The sequence below is a fragment of the Phyllostomus discolor genome, chromosome 9 (genome assembly GCF_004126475.2).
Source record: "Phyllostomus discolor isolate MPI-MPIP mPhyDis1 chromosome 9, mPhyDis1.pri.v3, whole genome shotgun sequence".
NCBI classification, from domain to species: Eukaryota; Metazoa; Chordata; class Mammalia; order Chiroptera; family Phyllostomidae; genus Phyllostomus; species Phyllostomus discolor.
The window spans coordinates 84,692,488-84,713,241 of record NC_040911.2 but is presented as its reverse complement, the minus strand read 5'-3'; the positions used below and the strand labels follow the sequence as shown (position 1 = coordinate 84,713,241).

Here is a 20,754-nt window from a genome sequence, read left to right as displayed (position 1 = left end):
TTCTTGATCTTGTCCACATAGCAGTAGGCTCCAACTCTTGAGTTCGTGTCTCAGTCAGCCATTTTTACAATAATGCTATGTAACAGGACAACCCTGAAACTCAAAGGCTTATAAGGTTAAGCATGTACTCCTCTCTCACATGTCCACAGGTCAAGCTGGGGTTCCGACTGAGGCTGGGATCAGCTGGGTTTAACTGCAAGCTGCAGGTGGGGTCCAGATCTGCACCACATGTCACTCATCTCTCTTGGACTATGTCCTTTTCAGGGCAAAAGGCTGGAGGGCAGGCCAACCCCGCAGGCACATTTTAAACCTCTGCTTACATCACATTCTCTAACATCCCATTGGCTAAAGCGAGTCTGATGGCCAAGGTCAACAATAGTGGGGCAGAGAAGTGTATTCCTCCTGTGGATTACTGAACAGCAATTCAGTGTATTGATACCACAATCATGAGTGCAAATTCCTATCACAGACCCCTGTGCTCAGATACCCAAGTACACATCTCAAACCAGAAAGCAAGAGAGAAATTCAAGTACCAACTAGGTAAGTTGAAACACCGATAGCTTTATTTCCCACTGTTCTTATACCCAGTTTCTAAGGTTAAGACTCTGCTACTCAGGGGTACAGAATCAGTTCATGTAGGGTTCCACGGGACCCCGTGGTTACTGTGATATAGACCCTTCAAGGAGTGCAATGATATAGAAAGGTGTCATTTGCTCCCCATCCCACTGTCACTTCTTCCCACTGTCACAAAAGCTAACTGCCAGGGACTTACAACTTGAGATCACACGCCTCTTTGGCTTCTCTGCTTCCTTCCCAGTCTCCCTCCCAGATACCTCTCGGCAGCCACATCTCCAGACCCCAGGATTCCCGCAACTGTGGGTACCATCTTACAACCACAGTGGCTCCTTAGCCACGGAAAATGCCCCCAGTGCTGGCAGAGAGCCGCCAGCTTGTGCAGCAACATGGCTTGGCAAGAGAGTCAGGGTCCCGGAGTATGAAAAATCATTCCCGTCTTCTTGGCAGAGCCAGCTCCTTGGAGACAGAAACCCATCCACAGCCCCAGCACCAGTGTGAGAAGCAGAATAATGCCCCACCACACCCAGAAGTCCCTATCCTAATCCCCAGAACATGTGAAGATCTTATCTTACATGGCAAAGGGGACTTTATGTGATAAGGATCTTGAGATGGAAGATTCTTCTGGATTATCCAGGGGGGTCCAGTATAATTACAGGGTAATTGACAAGTGAAAGAGGGAGGCAGGAGAAAGAGGTGCGATGGTGGAAGTAGAGCTTGGAGTCATGAGTGGGAAGGAGCCGTGCAGCCAGCCTCTAGAAGCTGGAAAAGGGAAGGAAACGGATCCTCCCCCAGCACTTGCAAAAGGCATGGAGCCCTGCCAACCCATTTCAGACTTCTGATCGCTGAAACTGTAAGATAGTACATTGGTGGTGTTTTAAGCCACCAAGTTATTACAGCAGCAATAGGAAACTAACGCAGCAACTATTTTGAAACAGTGTGAGTATTGAACCCCTTCTCTTCGCACTACTGGTCTTGGGAAGGGGCTTTCCCCATTTTTGACTTGTCCAGTGGAAAGTCAGATAGATATTAAGGAAATGGAAGAACAGCTGACCTGTCACTAAAGCCTTTAGCATATGTATCTTTTATTTAAATATTTTTAAAAGATTTTATCTATTTATTTTTAGAGAGAGGGGAAGGGAGGAAGAAAGAGAGGGAAAGAAACATCGATGTGTGAGATATATCAATTAGTTGCCTTTCACATGCCCCCAACCAGGGACCTAGCCCACACAACCCAGGCATGTGTCCTGACTGGGAATCGAACCTGCAACCCTTTGGTTCACAGGCTGGCACTGAGCCACACCAGCCAGGGCACTTTTATTTAAATATTTACTTCATTATTTTGAAAGTTTCCCATTTAAACCACAACTGTAACTGCAATACAGATGTCCCAGGCAATAGAAATAGGAACTCGAGACCTCCTGAGAATGGCAGATTGTGGATTGGTAGAGTCAAAGAGAGATTGTCCGGTCCAACCCACTCACTTGACAGATGAGGAAACGTGGCTGGAGCAAGCATGGGTGTCTGGGAGCGGGAAGGACGAGTGGGTATCTGGCTGATGGTGCTGGAGACACCTCTGAAGCATCGCCTCAGTGCCTGGCCCTCCGGTGGTTCCACCCATCATGGCTGCTGTTGGTACTGGCTCTCCGTGGCTGTGAAGAAGTCCTCCAGCACACTCTGGATGTATTCAAAGGTGGGCCGCTCCTCAGGGCGGTTCTGCCAGCAGCGAGTCATGATGTGGTAGAGCTCATCGGGGCAGGGGTCTGGCCGGGGCATCCGGTATCCTCTCTCCAGTGCCCGGATCACCTCAGGGTTTGACATCCCTGAGGAGGAATCGTGGGATTAAAAAGGGAGGGATTGCAGATGGGAGTCCAGGGGTGGCAGACGTATTTGCCTCCCAGGCAGCCATCACTCTCCACCTCCTGTGGGAGCTGAGCCCCTCCCACTGTGAAGTCCAGAGACTCCCCTGAGCCAGGGCAGGGGCATGGCCCCCAGTTTTAGCCAATGGGAGCCAAGGGGGAGTCTCCAGGGAGGCTTCCAGGGAGGGTTCCCCCCCCCAATAAAGAGAGACTTCAGAGGATGCACACTCCCTCCTTTCTCCAGACCCTGTGAGACAATGTGATCCTAGCAGCTGCAGCAGCCATCCGACCCTGTGAGGAAGATAGTCCCAAACTAGCACAGAGTCCTGAGAGGTGCTGAGTGGCTGCACTGACCAGGCACCAAGGCCAGACCCAATATGGGGAATAACTTACTCTTTAGTCTGTGATTTTGTTACTTGCAGCCTAATGCATCCTAATGGATACCGGGCTTCATAACCCATTGCCTGGTTTTTCTGGCATGCCCTTAAGACAAAACAGTTAGGTGGCCAGACTTGATGTCACCCTATGTAGGAGTGGGACGATTTCCTTACTTAATTAAATTTGTTAGGTATCCTTAAGAACATCAATTTAACTATGACCCCCAATTTTATATTACCAGTCTTGACCTCCAAACTCATATATCCAGGTGCTTCCTTGAACATCTTTACTTGGATGTCTACTAGTCACCTCAAATTTAACGGGACTAAAACAGAGTTCTTGAATTTCTACCCACAGAGCATCACACACCCACTTCCTCAATTAAAACCAGGAGAACCATCCTTGATTCTTCTCTCTCCCTCGCCTTCCACATCAGCAAGTCACTTCCTTTCTTCTTTCGAAACAGCATCAACCCATCAACTCATCTCTGTTGCCAACACCACCTGTGCCTGTGCCACTGCTGAGGCTGCCACCGTGTCCCCAGCCCCCAATCCGCTCTCCACACTGAGCCGCAGCATCACTTAAACATGGAGATTAGATGATGCCACTTTCCAGCCAAAAATCCTTCACTGGCTTCCACGTACTTATACTCACATCCACTCACTCTTCACCTTGACCATGAGCCCTGCTGGATCTGGCCCCTGCCAACCTCATCCTCTCCTGTCTGCTCTCATTCCTGGTCCCCAGCTGCCTGGCTTCCTTGCTGTTCTTCAGGCACACCTCAGGCCCTAGAAACTAGCAGTGCCTTCTACCTGAAATCTTTTCCCTAGGTCATCCATCACTCAGCTGTTTTTCAGTTCAAATATGGCCTGCTCTGACAGGCACCCCCTGTCCACAGGAGCCCCACGTCACCCACTCTCAAACACCTCTGCGTCACTTTCCGCTCAGCGGTGATCTCCAGCTGGGAGTGCATGCCTGTCCAGCATGTTCCCCCAGGCCAGGACGTGAGCTCCTCACCAGCAGGGACCTCGGCTCTTACTATATCCTTATTGCATAACACGGTGGGAATCTGATAAACCCTGTCGAAGGAACAGAGTCCATATCTTTTGTTCTTAATCTTCACAACCACTTCTGCAAGCTAGACACCATCACCTATATTTTTTTTACAGGGGAAGACCCTGGGGTAGAAGTGAAGTAAATTTCTCAAAGTGTAACAGTTGATGGGGAGAGGACTCACATTCAGGACAGTTTATGAAAATGTCAGAGCCCCTGTATATCTGCCTTGCCCCTTTCTCCAATGTTCTGGCTAGAGATACCCCAGGTGACATCCCCACCGAAAAGGAACAGGAAACAACATTATTTACCGAGTCCCAGGCCATCTATATGTTGGATATGTGTTTGTCTACCCACGCGTCCTACTCAGTGTAAGGTGCCGCCCACAGGCACGTGGATAAACTTATCCATTCCACAAATAGTTACTGAGCACCCACTATGTGGTGAGCACAGAGGCAGGCAGTACAGATACACCAGGGAGGAATACAGATGTGATTTCTGGCCTCATGGAGCTGAGAGTCTGATGGGGAAAATATTAAACTAAACATCGTTATCAATCGTGATGAACGCTGGGAAAGAAACAGTGCAGGGTGTTAGGAACGAGAGCAAGAGGGACGTGTATGGGACTCTGGATGACTGATGGTGGATGCAGCAGAAAGTGAAGCTGGAGAAGTGGGCAGGCGCTGGGTCATGCCAGGCCCGAGGGCATACTGAGAAGTTTGGGGTTTTGTGCTAATATGATGAGAGACCACGAAAGACTTAGAGGTGGAGAAGCAACAAGATCTGAGTCACAACTTTGGCAAAACCGCTCTGGCTGCACGCAGAGGATGGTCTGTGGGAGAGGGGAGAAAGCAGGGTGACGGTGAGGTGGCCACCGCGCCATCGAGGTGACAGGTGGTGTTGACCTGGATGTGGGTGGAGGCTGAGGAGTTAGAGGGGGAAGACTTGAATTGTGTTTTGGAGTCAAATAACCAGAACCTGTGGCTTGGATGTGATAAGGAGTGAGAGGAAAGGAAGGGCAGAGGAAGCCCCCAGATTTTAGGCTTAAGAAACTGGGTGAATGGTGGTGCCTTTAACTGGGATGGGGCAGGCGTTACAGGTGAGGATCAAGAACTCAGTCTGAATGGACACACTGACAAGAGAAGAGCCAGGCTGGGCCCTGGGTGCAGCCCCCAGCCGACGCCGCCTTGGCTACCTGGGTATGGGATCCGGCCGTAGGTGACGATCTCCATCAGCAGGATACCGAAGGACCAGACGTCGGACTTGATGGTGAAGGAGCCAAAGTTGATGGCTTCAGGAGCTGTCCACTTGATGGGGAACTTGGCCCCTGCGGGGTTGGAAAGAGCAGAGTCAGCGAGAGTCTGGGGAGCAGTCAGGGCCCGGCCTTGGCTAGGGTGAGGGAACAGGACGGCACAGCTGCCCCATCTGCGCCCTGCGGAACTGAGAGTTCCCCAAATCCGGCCTCTGTGAAGCAAGGAACATCTGTGCTGAGGACAGATGGCTAAAGCAGGAGGAGTGGGCAGAGGGATCTGGGATGTGGTGGGGGACCTCACTCCCCAGGACCACTTTGTTGATTCAGCTGTTACCCCAGTGACCAACGACTCCTTAAGAGTGGGGCTGTAGAGGTCACAGAATCTTCGGGGACAGCAGGACTTCAGGCAGCCTGAGTCCAGGTGGTAGCCAATGCCTCAGCACCCTCACCCCGGGCAATGGGGAAAGGGAAGAGTTTGTCCTTGTCCTCTAAGGTTTCCACCTGTCACTGGTGTCTCCCCCTATACTCCTCCCCCTGGTCTGGGATGGGTTTGGTTAACCTCTGGTCACTGATCTCCGTCTTAGTCCATGGCGGTTGGTGAACGTGATCTGTAAGGACACACGTCCTCTCGGCAGCATCCCCTACCTTCCCGGGCTGTGTACTCGTTGTCCTCGATGACCCTCGCTAGGCCGAAGTCGGCGATCTTACACACCAGGGACGCGGAGACCAGGATGTTGGCAGCTCGGAGGTCTCGGTGAATGTAGTTCCTCCGCTCGATGAAGGCCATGCCTTCTGCAATCTCCACCCAAAACAGAGAGACCCGCACCCTCAGATCTGGCCCAGCACCAAATAGGTCCCACCCAAAGGCAGAAGAGGAGTGTCCAAGTGTGAGGACACAGGAAAACGTGTGTGCCACCTCCCCCTTTTCTGTGGGAGGGTCCTGAGCTCAGCCTGGCGTTTCTCTCTCTGCCTACCCAGGCTGGGAGGATCCTCAGGGCCTGGGTCCGTGTGGGGGCTTCTCTAGAGTTCTGAGACTTCCAGAGGTTGAAAAAAAAGCAATGAATGGTATTGTTCTTCAGGACATATATATCCACACCGGAATACTATGAAGATACTATGAGCTCATCCCCCAGCTCATCTTTTGGGCTGAGATCATGTTCTGCTGTATCTCTTATACCTTCTTTATCCCCACACCTGGTTAGGAAAAATTCACTTGTTCATGAATATCCACTGAGTGTCTTGTGGGTGCCAGACCTGTTACTGGAGCAGGTGCTGAGCCAGGCAAAGCCCCTGCAGGTGGTAACGAGTACCATAAAGAAAGGATGAAGAGGGGTCACAGGAAATAAAGACGAGAAGCCTTTTTGGGTTGAGTGAGTGGTCAGGGAAGGCTGCTATGAGGAGGTGAACTTTAAGCAAAGATCTCAGTGATGATAATAAGTGTATCAAGAAAGAATGTTCCTGGCAGACAGAACGTCAGGTGCAAAGGCCCGGAGGCAGGAATGAGCTTGGGTGTTTGTGGGACAGGTTGCTGAGCAGAAGCTACCACAGGGACAGTGCAGGGAGTTGAGACAGACGTGGCTAATTGTGAAGCACCTTGTAGGTGAGGAGAGGAGGTTGGACTGCATTCTGAGCGTGATGGGAAGAGAGCAGAGGGCTTCGAGTAGGAATGTGATGTTGTCTGATGTGTATTTTAATGTCACCATGGCTGCTGAGTGAAGAGTAGGCTGTGTTGAGGATCCTTATTCAAATGGGGCCCTAGACGCCTCCGATGGAAAGACGTGGGATTTTTCCTTAGGGATGTTTTTTACTTAGAAGGGTTTGTGCATTGACCTTGATAAGGAAGTTTATCATTAACTCTCAGGCACCCAGCAAACAGCACTTACAATTTACAAACTGGCCTTCAACTTCCTTGAGTCAGGTGCTCTCACAATCTGTTTCATGGAGGGACACTTTTCCCAGATCATACATACCACCAAGAAAATTCTGAATGTCAGACTTGAGCCAGTCTGTGGGTGTTCAGTCCCAGTGCACCACGCTGCCTCTAATTACTGTACAACCCCAGCGCTCTGGAGGACTGCAGCTGGGTGCGATCTGGTGAGATTGGAGGAGTAGGCTGGAGCCGGCTGGAGGAGTGGGTGGTGCGCTTACAGAAAGTGGCCAGCAGGGAGCACCTATGACCATTGAAACTGAGGTGGAGGAGGTGGCAGACTGCCCAGCAAAAACTTGAAACTTTTTTATTTTGTTTGAGGAAGCTGACCAAGGGTTAAGGCAGGTCTTGGCCTGAGGTGGGGGGCTGGGGAGGTGGGGATGTATAAGGAGTACTTAGAGGCACAGTCAAGAAGGATTGGTTATTACCTTAATGGCAGACATTGTAGCTTATTCAGTTATTGTAAGATGGTACTTTGGGGGAGGTACTATTGCTATCAGTCATGTTTCACAGGTGAGAAAACTAAAGGCCAGAGAAATAAGTAACTGGTCCAGGTAAGGACCAGGATGGAAACTCCACCTGCCATGCTCAGGGTCCATGAGCTTACCCATTGCTCTACCTGGATTTTTGGCCATCGATTCGGCACAGAGCAGGCACTAATGCTGGTAGTTGCCATTTTTAGCACCCATTGGCGGGCAGTCATGCTATTGATTTTCACAGGAGCTCAGCAGGCCACGTGCGACCAGTCCCATGTAAAATGGAGATGATAATGCCTGGGTGACTCTGGAGTTGGACCAGCTCAGCCTGAGCCCCTACTTCAACCTTCTATGCCTCCCTTCACTCTCTGTAAAATGGGGACAGCCCGCTCTGTAAAATAGAACCTGCTTCTGAGGGGTTATGTGACGTGTAATCCTGTAAGCCTCCATCAGGGACTGAGAACGGTGTCTGGCGTGTAAGTACTCACTTCAGCGGTAGCTGACAGTGCTCCCTGTTGAGGGAAGGGCACTCAGAAAGGTTAACCAACTACCACAATGCTTCCCAGGCAGAGCTGGGATCAAACCCCAAATTCTGTGCAATTCCTAAGCCTGATACACATACACAGGGTTGCTTCTCAAGGTTTTGTCAACCAAATGAATAAGTGAATAGGTTTTCCGGGCTCAGGGTTGGTCTAAGAACTGGGGGTTGATCGGGGTGGTGCGATTTCATGACCACCGAATGGGCTGCCATGATGCCAGGCACCGGAACTCAGGTTTCTCCCCAGAGTATCAGGGAATCACAGAATCAGAGCTGGAAGGGCCTGTAGGAATATTCCGGCTTTTCGAACGGAATCCTACTGATACCTCAAGGTTGCCTGGGGGGTGGGGGTAGGGGGCAAAAGAAGTGCCACATATGAGGCCCTGCCTTTCTACCAGAACAGCTCTATTTTGGCTGACTTTAGAATTTTCAGTTACTGTATAAGATTTCATTGACCAACAGAGTTGTGCCAAAAAAAACACAAAAAAACCACACACACACAAAACACTCCTGAACTGGAAAACCACAGATGTGGTCCATTTCCCTCATTTGGCAGATGGAGAGGCTGAGATCCAAACAGGTCTGGGGTACCCAGCACTGCGCCCATCTTCCTCTAGGACTGGAGGCAGAGACCAGGTCCCCAGGCTGGCTCCTCCTTGTCCCTGGGCCCTGAGTTCACCTCTGTTCCTGGACGCACAAGGGCCTGGCACCTCTTTTCCTCCCTTGGTTTGTTTTCCCATCTGTGAAATGGGGAGAGTGGCCCTTGCCCCAGTCTGCCCAGCAAGGTTTCTGCCAGTTCGATGGTTAATACTTTAGCAACAGACTAGACTATTGTTTCGCCAGGGTCAGGGCCCACTAAAGTCAAAATACCAGGCCTTGATTTCCATAGGTCTCTGGCATTCCAGGCTCTGAAAGGTTAGATATTTTTTTTAAACCTCTGTTCAACCCCCCTCCACCCCCCAGGATTTGCATACTCAAATGCGCTCTGCCCTAGGTCCTGGTGCAGGTCTCCCTTAACACCATCTAGGCTGCAAACCACATTCCCTTCACCTTTACCAGCCCCAGGCACTGGCTGGCCAGGCTCAGCTCTTGTCTGTCCCCTTTGGGCTCTGGCACAGGCCTTTTCTTTTGTCTAGAACACCCTTTCCTCTCCTCTTCATCAGACTAACTTCTACTCATTCTTCTGGGCTCAGCCTAGAGGCCACTTCTTCTGGGAAGTCTTCTTGGATTGCTCCTAGGCCAGGCTAAATGCTCCAGCCATGTACTCCCAGAGCACCCCTTTCCTACTTGCCTTCCCACAAATAGGATAGAATGAAAGGGGAGGGAAATAAAAAGCACTCAGACCGAGGGAGAGAGGATCTGCAGCGAGTGAAGGGAAGATGAGAAAGAAAATGCGGCTTTATGAGGTGTTTCTGTGACTTGTGTACATTATTATTTCGCTGGATACTGCATTCCTTTGAGTCCCCAAAGAGATGCAGTTATTTAATATCTGTCTTCTCCTCTGGACTACACACTTTGTGAGGACAGCAATACTTTCCAATTTATTCCCTGCTGTATCCCCCAAAATGAGCACGGCAACTTAGCCAAGTCATTTAACCTCCTTGAGCCTCAGTTTCCTCATCTGTACTTATCTTCTTGTCTGTGCCCCAAGTTCCTAGTATGTAAACGAGAATGGCACTTTCCTTCCTGTGGTCAGACTGTTACATTGGTGGCTCCCAGTGCACCATGCCTCCTGGGCTCAGGCCCTTGGCCAAGTCCCTCCCACACTGCCCCTGGGCAGGGCCCTGTGATGGGCTTTAGCCAATGGGCCATTAGCAAGCATGGTGCAAGTACAGGCTTCATCAGCACTTGCACATTAGGGCTTGGCTACGGAGCCTCGCTGCCACGCTGTGAAGAAGCTCTGGCTGGACTAGTGAGTGAAGAGGAGTCACATGGAGAGAAACCCCAGAGGATGAGACACCGTCATGGCCATTCTAGGCCTAGGCCAGCTCCCAGCAGAATGCAGTCATGTGAGTGACCTCAGCTTCACCACGTGGAGCAGAAGAACCACCCAGCCATCTCCAGTCAACCCACATAATCATGAGAAATAACAAATGTTTCCAGCTCCTAAGTCCTGAGGTGGTTTCTTATATAAGAATAGATAGCAAAAACCCCATCATAGAATGTTGGTGTGAGGACTAAATGGAAGGCACTTTCAAAAAGTATACTTTCAGCCCTGGCTGGTGTAGCTCAGTGGATTGAGTGCCAGCCTGTGAACTAAATGGTCTCCGGTTCGATTCCCACTCAGGGCACATGCCTGGGTTGCGGGCCAGGTCCCCTGTGTGGGGTACATGAGAAGCAACCACACATTGATGTTTCTCTCCATCTCTTTCTCTCTCCTCTCCCCTCTGTATAAAAATAAGTAGAATCTTTAAAAAGAAGTATACTTTCATATGGAGCTCTCAAGTGTGACCTAGTATAGCTGCTATTACAGCTGCTATTACTATAGCATGTGATCAATAAGAATGTGCTGAACAGACCATTGAACTCCTGTCTCCCACCACCCCCAGCCTCCCCATCAGCCTCTCACCTGTGCTGAGAAGTCAATGAGTTTCGGTAACGGCTGCTTGCTGCCTTCGCCACTTTTCAGGAAGTCCAGCAGGCTCCCTGTGGAGGAAGGGGAAGCGACACTGACCACTGGCGCTACCTAGGGTTAAAACTGTCGGTAATAACGGATTTAAATAAAAGTACCGCTCTGTTTGAGAAAAGCAATCTGTGTGTTTTTAAATGACGTTGGGATAGCTAGACTGGTTCTTGGAGACAAGCTTTTTGAGCCTGGATGACCAAGGCTATGGTTTTCTAAGGCTGGCGTTAACTGTATTTAGAAAATGAAAAAAAGTTTTGAGATTTTAAATCACACTAAATGAGGTTGAGTGAGATGTTTCTATTAATCGAAAATGGGCAGAAATTGAAAGTGGTTATGAAACGGTGGCCTAAAAAAAAAATCCCAGAGAAAGTGTGGATCGTGGGTGAGCAGGGTGGGGATGGCCTGGCACGGATGCTCTCACAAAGCTCTTCTCCAGAGAGTACCGGTCCACGCAGGGAACGTGGCTGCGGGGGACAGCTGCCCCTGGCCTTTAAGGCTCACGGCAAACCCATAAGCCTCTTCTCCCGTCACCCAGCGAAGTCCTGTCTACTCCCCTGTCCTGGTAGCTTCGTGTGCTCCCTTCCCCTGGATCCCCTTCCACATGATTTCACCTCGTTAACTAGGAGGGCTGGGCGGTTGCATGTTAAGGGGCTCAATGAGAACTTGTGGGAAGAGCTCTTGGCCAGACTGGGGGCAACTCGAGGGCAAGATCCACAGCAGAGTCACCTCTGAGTCTTCACTTGATTTCTATGAGCCACAGCCTACATCCCCAGCCCCTGAAACCAGCACCTTTGGCCATGAACTCCGTGATGATGTAAATGGGCTCCTTCGTGACCACTGCGTGCAGCTTCACCAGCTTGTCGTGCTGCAGAGTTTTCATCAGGTTGGCCTCTGCCAGGAAGGCCTCCACAGACATGCTCCCTGGCTTCATCGTCTTCACGGCCACCTTGGTGTGCTTGTTGTAGGTGGCTGGAGCAGGGGAAAAAGCAGGAGGACAGGCGATCAGAGTGTGCTGCTCGTTTCCCACAGCCCAGTAAAGCCCCACTGCAAGCCTGCCTCCTCCAGAAAGCCTTCTGTGCCCACCTCGCCCTCACAGAGGGCTGAGAGGGGTGGGCACTGGCTCACGCAGATGTGGCTGGGAAGCTGGTTCACCACTTCCTGGCTGTGTGCCCTTGGGCAAGTCCCTTAACCTCCCTCAACTGCGGTTTCCCCATCTGCAAAGCAGACGTGATCAGCACTGCCTTGGAAGGGTGCTATAAGGATGAAAGAACAACCCCAAAACATCACTCAGATTTTGTCACTCAGACACACACACCATCTTTCCTTAAAGTGCACTCATCTTTACACTGCTCTCAAAATAAATACCAGTCTCAGCACAGTTTGCCAGACCCACGACCTGGCCTTGCCCACCTTGCCAGCTTCATCACGCACCGGACCCCCTCCCTTTGGCGCACCAGTCAGCCTGCACGCCCCTCAGCCCCTCAAGCACCCAACCACCCCTCCCACCACGGGAACTTTGCACATGATGTTCCCTCATCCCACCCATATTTCATCTTGTCAATGAGCTCATAAATCTCATCATTGCTTGTGTTTCCATTTTTGCCTTGGCTGCCAGGAAGCTCGAATCCAAATTGAGGTCTTTTTGAAGAGTTTAAAGCCATATATTTTCTAACTCATTGCTCAGATCTGTTTTACCTTCTTCTCCATAATTTCTCCACCACATTCTCTTATTCAGTGCCTGGTATATAGCAGGCTCTCAATAAATATAGTTGAAATATGTGGATTTTAAACATTTTCTTTCCTGACTAAATTGTTTGCAACTCTGTAAGTTGTCTTCACTCCCATTTGAAACATGGTGGCTATAACACAATGGGGTACACCAGGCCCTGAGCCAAGCATCATGTCTACCCCATAATTCTGCAAAGCAGGTGCTGCTGTTCTCAGGTTCTTGGGGCGGGGACAGCGGGCGTGGGACTTACTGGGGTCCTACAATGCCTTGGTATGGTGCCAGGCACATGGCAGTCGCTCAGAGTGGCTTGTTCTTCAGTTGCCAACATTGAACTCACCTAGAAACCTCCAAGCTACATTTCCCCATTTTTATTTTCATCATCCTTAGAAAAGCCTCTGGTAATCTCAGCCCCAAATTGGTAGACTGTCCTGGCTCCCTGTCAGGGAGCTGATTCCTCATCCAGGACTCCTCCTTCCCAGGAGGAAAGTTTTGGCCCCAACTGGCCTGGCTTTCAAGGTAAATCAGTGTTTGCATGGCAGGCAATTTGGTTTGCTATCAGAGGGATTCCTCCTTTGTGGCTGATATTCAAATCTCTCCTTCTGCCCCAGCTGCCATTCCTGCTTTGCCTCGGGCTTTTCCGGGAAGCAATGGCCTCCCTGTCTCCTTCATCTCTCCCTCCTGCCACCCTCTGGCCCTGGGTCCTTACCCATCCAGACTTCCCCAAACTGCCCGGCTCCAAGCTTTTTCTCCAGCTTGAGGGATTCCCGGGGGATCTCCCAGGCGTCTTTCTCCCATGGCTTCTGGGGCTTGGAGGACACGCAGGGCACCGTCAGCTTCTGGCAGAGCCCATCGCTCCCTTCTGTAATAGAACTGCCAGTTGGTCAAGGGCAGCCAGCTCTGAGCCAGCCAAAGGGTTCCCCTCCAAGGCCTCCCTGCCGGGTCCACTGCATCTGGCTGGCGTTCCAGTGGGTTGCCATGATGAGGGACATTCCCAAGAGAGCAGAGCACAATATGAGATGCCACCTCCTCCCGCTTTTCAATAGAACTAAGATTTCAGGAGAATCCAAAGTAACTGTTTGTCTGAGGAGGATCAGAAAGGGTCAGAAAGAGCTCAGCAGGCCTCCGAGAGCACCGCACACCCCTGACAAGGGTTCCCAGGAGACAGGGGCACCCTGGGGCCCTGGGCAGGAACTCACTCTTGTAGTGGGCCACCAGCTCCTGCAGCGTGTTGAAGGTGCTTCGTGGGGAGATGTAGTACCCGCCGTTGTCCAGGGTCCGGATCTTATAATGTTTCACCGTGTCCCTGTGCTGGGGGTCATAGTCTCGCACGGACAAAGAGTAACTCCCTGCGTTGGCCAGAGAGAAACCGCTCAGGAGTGGGACCTTGGAGGCCTGCCACTTCATGTCAGTGCCCTGACACCCCTTCCTAGCAGCCCTGTCACACCACCGCTGGCACCATCCTGGCGCCTGGGCTGTGGAGTCAGGCTGCCTGGGTTCCGGTCCTGGCTCCTCCATGGCCAGCTGTGAGACCTTGGACAAGTGAGTACATCACTGCTCTGTGCCTCAGTTTCCTCATCTGTGAAATGGGGTTGGTCATGAGACCTCCCTATCTCATCACACTGCCTCATAATTAAAAGAAGTAATGCTTCTAAAGTAGTCAGAATGTAAATATCCAGGAAACATTGGCTTTCGTTATCATTGTCATTTATCTATCTATCTATCTATCTATCTATCTATCTATCTATCGTGGGGAGCACTGGGTCACCTTTGGTGGTCTCGCTGTCCCGGATCATGAAGGAGCCCAGCACATTGCCGGGGGCCAGGAGTTGGCGTTCCGCATCTTTCCGGCTGATGCCCTTGAAGAACCACCTGGTGGAAAGGGGAGGAGACAGATGCGGACCCCGGTGGGCAGTGCTGTCCCACGGACAAGGGCACCAGGATACTGAGGGCCAGGCTTCCTGCAGCGTCGATTTTCCTCTGAGATTCTTTTGGGGAAAACAATGATTCTTTTGATATGAAACAGACATTTTACCAGGATGGAATCCAGTTTGCTGAGTTGGAAACTCACACGCACTGGGGAGCTTTCTCTGAGAAAAATAACCCAGTGTCACCAACACAAAGTGCCTGGGGTCATCCTGACACCAGCCGATCGCAGGGGTAGGGCGAGGGACAGAGACTGGGTGCAAAGGCACGGCCAGCTGTGGCCAAAATTCTACTTCTGCAGGTTTCACAAGAACACGTGACATTCTTCCCAGGGCCTCGAAGGCCCACGTGAGGGAAGGCCTGGGCTTTGTCAACTTCACAGTGTATCCTTCCCTGTGTCTACAAAGTCACATATAAAATCACCCTGAGTTTCTAAGCAAGAATGTGAGATTTGAAATCATTTTATAAGTGAGACCATACCCTTGGACCTTGTCTTCTTTCTCCCGGAATACTGGGGATATTGAGTGGGGAAGTTCTAGCAGCAGCCCCCAAATCTATCCCCACCCTCAGCAGGGCGGGGTGTGGTTCGTGTGCTGCGACCAAAAAAGCCCTGCACCAGAGGGCAGCCGGCTGGCTCTGCTGTGTGACTTTGAGCAAGTTGTTTTCCCTCTCTGGGCCCCCGTTTCCTTTGTATCAACTGAGGAGAAAAACAGCTAACATTCATCTGCCCCACAACTCCATGAATTGTTGCCCTTATTATCCTCACTTTATAGATGGGGAAACTGAGCAAGCAAGCAGAGAAAGCAAGCAACTTGCCTGGCGTCACACAGCTGCGAAGCAGTGGAGCCAGGCTTCAAATCCAGACAGTCTAACTTGAAAGCCCAGGTTCTTGATCGCCATGCTGCACTCTCCCTGCCACTCCCACCTTCTTTGATTTCATTTTGTAACATGATTCATGCCGTGGTAAAATAGTTGGGCAGTGTTACAGGGTGCACACAGTGAGAGCTGTCTGCCTGGAATTCCACCCCTAGGGCGTTACTCCACAAATCGTGCACGGGGATATTGACTGGGGAGTGTTCAGAAGGAAGGAGAGAGTCACAAAGGGGACACACTTTATGCAGGGTGGGCAGGGAAGGCTCCTCCGAGGCCTGAAGGATGAGAAGAGGCCAGCCGGGCGAAGAGCCCCAGGAAGAGTGTGCCGGGGAGGGGCGCTGGGGAGTGCAAAAGCCCTGAGGCGGGCACAAGGCTGGCTTGGCTCATGCTCCCGTCTGGAGGGCAGGAGAAGGGAATACTTACTCCTCTGTCTCCAGAGAGTTAACGCGGGCGACGTAGTTGCTTGGAATGTAGCCCTCTTTCCGGGTGGCCAGGGACCGAGCCCTCCACCACTCCCCAGACCTAAGGGACAGGAGGGAGCAAAGAAGTCAAGGGCAGAAGGACTCCCCCAGTCCTCTTGGGCCCCTCAGCCTTGGCCTAAAGTACTCCCTGCACGCACCCCACGATCAGAGTAGGGGTCTTCACAACAGTCCCCATTGTGCATCCAAGAGCCTGAAATCAAGGCCTGTCCCTGCATCCACGGCCCACGGACCTAGGTCTTTGGCTCTACTCTTTTTCCCTGAACTTGCAGCCGTGGCCTTCCTGGCCATACCCAAGGTGGGGCCCAGTGCTCACGACAGACTCATAGGGGTTCACCTGGGGCCAAGAGGCAGAGGGAGGGGCCTCGGGAGTCTGACCAAGCATAACCACTGCCATTGTGGGGCCCCCACACATATAGGTCACCACACCCACTAATGATGAAGAGTGGGGGAGATCGGAGGCCGCAAATTCAGAGATCCAAGGACTTCTGAAGGCAAAGTGACCTCAGCAGGGCCCAGTCCGTGGGTAAGCCTGCAGCTTGGTTACAGGCGCCAAGGAAGGTTTTCCTGGGAAAGCGCTTTGCAAGGTTCGTCCTTGCCTGCATGTGCACCATTAGTGAGTACACAGGCCCCTTTACTGTGGTTTTCACCCAGGTTAATAGCCAACCCTTCCCTCTACTATTTATGATCAGGTTGTCATCAGTCATTTACACCCTAGTATAAGATCACCTGCCAGGTTGTTTACTGAAGCACAAAAGAGTACAGCTGAGTATTGGAGGGGATGTACTGGAGGTAGGTATGTCTTGGGGGAGGGGCATGGGGACTCACTCCTCCAGGATCACCATCTGGTCTCCCTTCTGGAAACTGAGGTCTTCGCGGTGAATGGCCTCGTAATCGTACAGGGCAACCACAATGGTGTCTTCAGAACCTGCCGGGACAAGAGACACATGGGATAGTGAGGCTTTCTCCAAGCACACCCAGGGCCCTGGGTGTTCCCACCCCAACACCCGGCAGCCAGCTCTGGACCCACGAATACATCTGTCTTTGTGCAAGTAAGCATTGTGTCCTGCTGGGCGCAATTCTACAGTTTAAGGCTAACATTTTTTGTTCATGTTCTTAAATGGTGTTTTGGAAACAAAATAGCCTGTGCAAAGTACTTTGGGGGTGATTCAGGGGATTTTCAAGGGTGGTTTTGACTGTTTGGGACTTTCACTTCAAGCTCCGAGAACCTCACCTAACCCTTTACATAACACGAGACTTGGCTGCACACATTTGCCGGATACTCACTGTCTGCGGGCCCGGGGGTGCTGCCGTTGCCATTGTCAGGTTGCTGTGGGGGAGAAACAGAAGGGGGTGAATCCAACAGTGTGTGGGGGCCGCAGACGACCTGTGTCACAAACGGTGCCCACAGGCCTCTTGGCCCAGCCCTGGTGTCATGGGAGGAGGCCCATGGAGAGGGTGTTCCCGAGGGGCACTTTAGAAGCACAGCCACACAAAGGTCCAGGTCTTTTGGGTTCAGGGCTCTGCACTTGGCCTTGGATGTGCTGGGGGACACTGGCCTGTCTCTCCCCCTCGTGACATACAGTGCGGAGGTCGGTCCGGATCCGTGTTTTCCACAGTACGTGTGAAGAAACCCTGGGTCCACCAACACGTTCCGTGACTGAAGGCTCCACGATGTACGTGAAAGAACCTACGTGTCTACCCCACGGGGACTGGCGCCCACACTGCGGCGCTCTCCGCAGCCCTTGCAGAGGGAGGTGGAGCTTCGTTCCCCACACAACTAGACCTCAAAGATATGTTGTTGGTGAACACAGCTAGTTCTTCAGAATACGATACATTCCACAAAATGCACACACACACACACACACACACACACACACACACACACACATAGCCTAAACACTTTCTGTGGACACACGCTGCGTGTGTGTGCTCCTGGCAAAGGTTTGCAGGGGTCCTCCCCAAACTGACAACAATCGACACCTCTGGGGAGGCGGGATGAGAACTCTGGGGAGAGGTCATTGGCCAGAAGAAACTGTAGCTTTCACTGTAATTTGTGACTTTTCAAGGGAGTGCACTTGTGTGACATACCCTTCAATAAGCAGTGGTTTAAGGAAACAGGTTTGGGAAACACCGAGAAGCACATCCTTTTCTGGGAGAACCACAAGCCCATCGCAAAGATTCATAAAAGCTCTGGGTGGTCCTGCAGGGAAGGAGCCTGTTTTGCCCGGAGTCTCACAGAGACTGGTTTGCCCTGGGGATCCTTTCTCTGAGGAGTGCTTACTGCCTTACCCCTGAACTGCTGTCCTGCAGGAGCGGGACAGTGAATGGCTGAATACAGAACCCCTTAACCGTGCTGCTCAGAGAGGACAACCACAAACTGGTGGGAGAAACCCCTCTACCTCCCACGCTAGAGGTGACAACCTAGAGGGCCTCAGAGAACCTGGGAACCTGGGTGCTTGGCCTCAGAAAGGGCCCAGGGTCGTGCAGGTTAGGAGAGAAGCAGAGCCAGGGGTGACTGAGGGTTTAGGGTGTCAGCTCAGGACACCGCCAGCGAGAGAGGCTCCTGTAATCTCAGCCTGTGTTAAGAGGGGTGAAGCGTCGGAGGGAGGCAGGTGACTATTCTCCCGTTTCCAGGATTAGCCCTGCTCTAGGCATCACACCTAGGGAAGGGCAAGTGGGATGGAGGGGGCAGGAACCCATGTTATGAGCGAGATGATTGGGAAGAAATAAGTAGGCTGGGATAAGATCTTTGCCTTCAACCCCTACAGGCTGTCATGGGGCAGAGGGTGTGGATGTGTTTGGAGCGGGCTAAGGGGTAGGTTTGGGAACAAGGTTGTGGGGTAACAGGCGACCCTTCGATACAAGGAAGACCTCTCTAAGGAGCGCCGGGAATGTCTGCCTCGGGAGGCAGCAGGCAGGGGCTCTGCTTCCTCAGGCCCCTCAGATAAGGCGATGGACCCAAGGACCCCCGAAAGGAGAGAGAACCCCACCCTGGGGGCAGAAAGACCTGGCTCCACCTCCTCCCGGCTATGTGACCCCAGGGAGCCCATGAATCACTTCCAGCCTCAGTCACCCTGGCTGTACAGTGGCCGAACTCCTTCCTCGCAGGTTTTGGTGAGGATTACTGATGTAGAAACACCTCATTCCAGTGCCTGGAACATAGTAGGTATTTTAAAAAATGGTATCGATTATTACTGATACTGCTGTTATTAGCATTGCCATCGCCATTACTAGTACTGTTACCATCATCACCACGGTGACTACTCTCTAACATTGTCACGACTCCACGATTAGTGGTGCTCCTCCTACAACTCTTCTTCCACTGTTACCACCTCTGTCACCACCGTGGCTGCCGCTCTGGCCGTTAGTGGTCAGCTTCTGCCTCTGGTACTCTTGCTCCTGCCCCTGGTACTTTGGCACCTGCACTACTCGAGTTCGAATCCTGGCTCCACCCTTTACTAACCAGGTGGTGTTTCGCAACTTATTTAATCTGTGTCTCATCTGTAAAATGGGTGTAATAAAAATTGTGACCGACAACACAATTATTGTGGGGGTTACTGGTGTTAGTAACCGTAAAGTGCTTAGGAGGATGCTTGGTTCATCGTAAGCTCTGGACAAACATAAGTAAGTAAATGCCTCTACCAGTATTACACTTCTCTCTTTTTTAAAAATAAAGTTTATGCATTTATTTTTAAAGAGAGGAAAGGTGGGGGAGAGAGAGAAGAAACATCGGTCGGTTGCCTCCCGTAGGCGCTCAGGGCAGGGACCAAACCCACAACCCAGGCATGTGCTCTGAAGGGAATCAAACCAGTGACCTTTTGCTATGCAGGATGACACCCAACCAACGAGCCATGGCGGTCAGGGACAGAATTATGCTTCTCTTATTGCTGCTGCACTCCCACAGGTGTTGCTGTTGCTGTTAGTACTACTGTTGTCATTACAGTTATTGCGATGACCCTGAAAGTATCACCATCGCCGCCATCACACCAGCGGCTGCTGTCACTCATCCGGTCACTCCCTGTGCTCGGCACTGCTCCTGCTCCTACCCAGGCCTGAGACCCCCATGCTCACTGGGACATGATCACTGGACCCCCAGCTCATGGGCCAAGGCCTGGGCGGCAGGACAAGGAGAAGTGACGTCCTTGTCCTGGGGGCGCTGCGGATGTATGCTGAAGAGTTAGGGTGCTGCTGCTGCACCCAGTCAGCTCCATTTCGCCCCAAACACACCTGCTCATCTTTGGGAAAACGGGAGGCTGTTAGGGTAATGTGGGGCAGCATGGAGCAACCACCATTCCTCCCCTGCTCCCCCCACTCCCCCCTTTGTCCCCCACTCACCCGCTTGCCTGGGGACGTGGGATCCGGCACATACACGGGGCTGTGTGGGCTGACGCTGAGCTCGGATTTTGAGCCCTTGCCTCTGTCCTGGAAGAACTTAGACTTCACGCACCCCATCCTGCGGCAGAGAGAAGGGGGTGAGCCCTGCTGAGTCTCTGATGCTGTGCTCCAGCCACTCTGGCCCCCGGCACAACGGGCTCTCCCTCTCCTTCCCCTGTCGGCGCCACTCCCCACCCCTGCCACTCAGAGCTCACTCTGCCCATGCCAACCCTGGGCTTTCCCCGTCCACGTGAACCAGCTGCTGTAGTCATGCTACCAAGACCCACGCCATGGGGAATTCATTCAGAGAATCAATCGTGAGGGTCATCAATTGCCCAGAGCATCCTGGGAGAGCAGGCGGTGGGCACAGCGGGCCCAGAGATCAGAGACTGAGCTGACACTTGGCCACTCCACCCCTCCCACACCTCACTCATCCCTCCTCTGCTCCCCAGTCTCAGTTCCTCATTAGCAAGAGGGGGACGACAATACGACTGACATCACAGGGTGTTGGAAAGATGAGAGAAATCATGCGGGTGGGGAGATAGTCAGCACAGTGTCAGGCTCAGAGCAAACAGCAAAGTAAAACGGTACCATTGTTACCTACCTAGTACATTACCGTTTTTACAGGAAATGACAAAAACAAGGTCACATAATGTGGCTCAGACAGTCTAGCTGAATAATAGTTAAGGCA

At 51.9% G+C, this 20,754-nt stretch overlaps 1 protein-coding gene across 2 annotated transcripts in view; it reads right to left on the bottom strand.

Moving 5' to 3' along the window:
* Positions 1–1,856: 1,856 nt before the first annotated feature.
* HCK (HCK proto-oncogene, Src family tyrosine kinase) overlaps positions 1,857–20,754 on the bottom strand; it is a 32,666-nt gene continuing 13,768 nt past the window's right edge. For both annotated transcript variants that reach the window (XM_036009692.1, XM_028524893.2), the window contains exons 2-13: positions 20,025–20,142; positions 16,974–17,016; positions 16,515–16,614; positions 15,631–15,729; positions 14,177–14,280; positions 13,608–13,757; positions 13,118–13,270; positions 11,472–11,651; positions 10,626–10,702; positions 5,761–5,914; positions 5,059–5,190; positions 1,857–2,396 (exon numbers count right to left, since the gene is read on the bottom strand). In XM_036009692.1, the coding sequence (XP_035865585.1) occupies positions 2,194–2,396; positions 5,059–5,190; positions 5,761–5,914; positions 10,626–10,702; positions 11,472–11,651; positions 13,118–13,270; positions 13,608–13,757; positions 14,177–14,280; positions 15,631–15,729; positions 16,515–16,614; positions 16,974–17,016; positions 20,025–20,141 (1,512 nt within the window). In that variant the 5' untranslated portion in view covers position 20,142 and the 3' untranslated portion in view covers positions 1,857–2,193. The remainder of the gene's footprint in view (positions 2,397–5,058; positions 5,191–5,760; positions 5,915–10,625; positions 10,703–11,471; positions 11,652–13,117; positions 13,271–13,607; positions 13,758–14,176; positions 14,281–15,630; positions 15,730–16,514; positions 16,615–16,973; positions 17,017–20,024; positions 20,143–20,754) is intronic.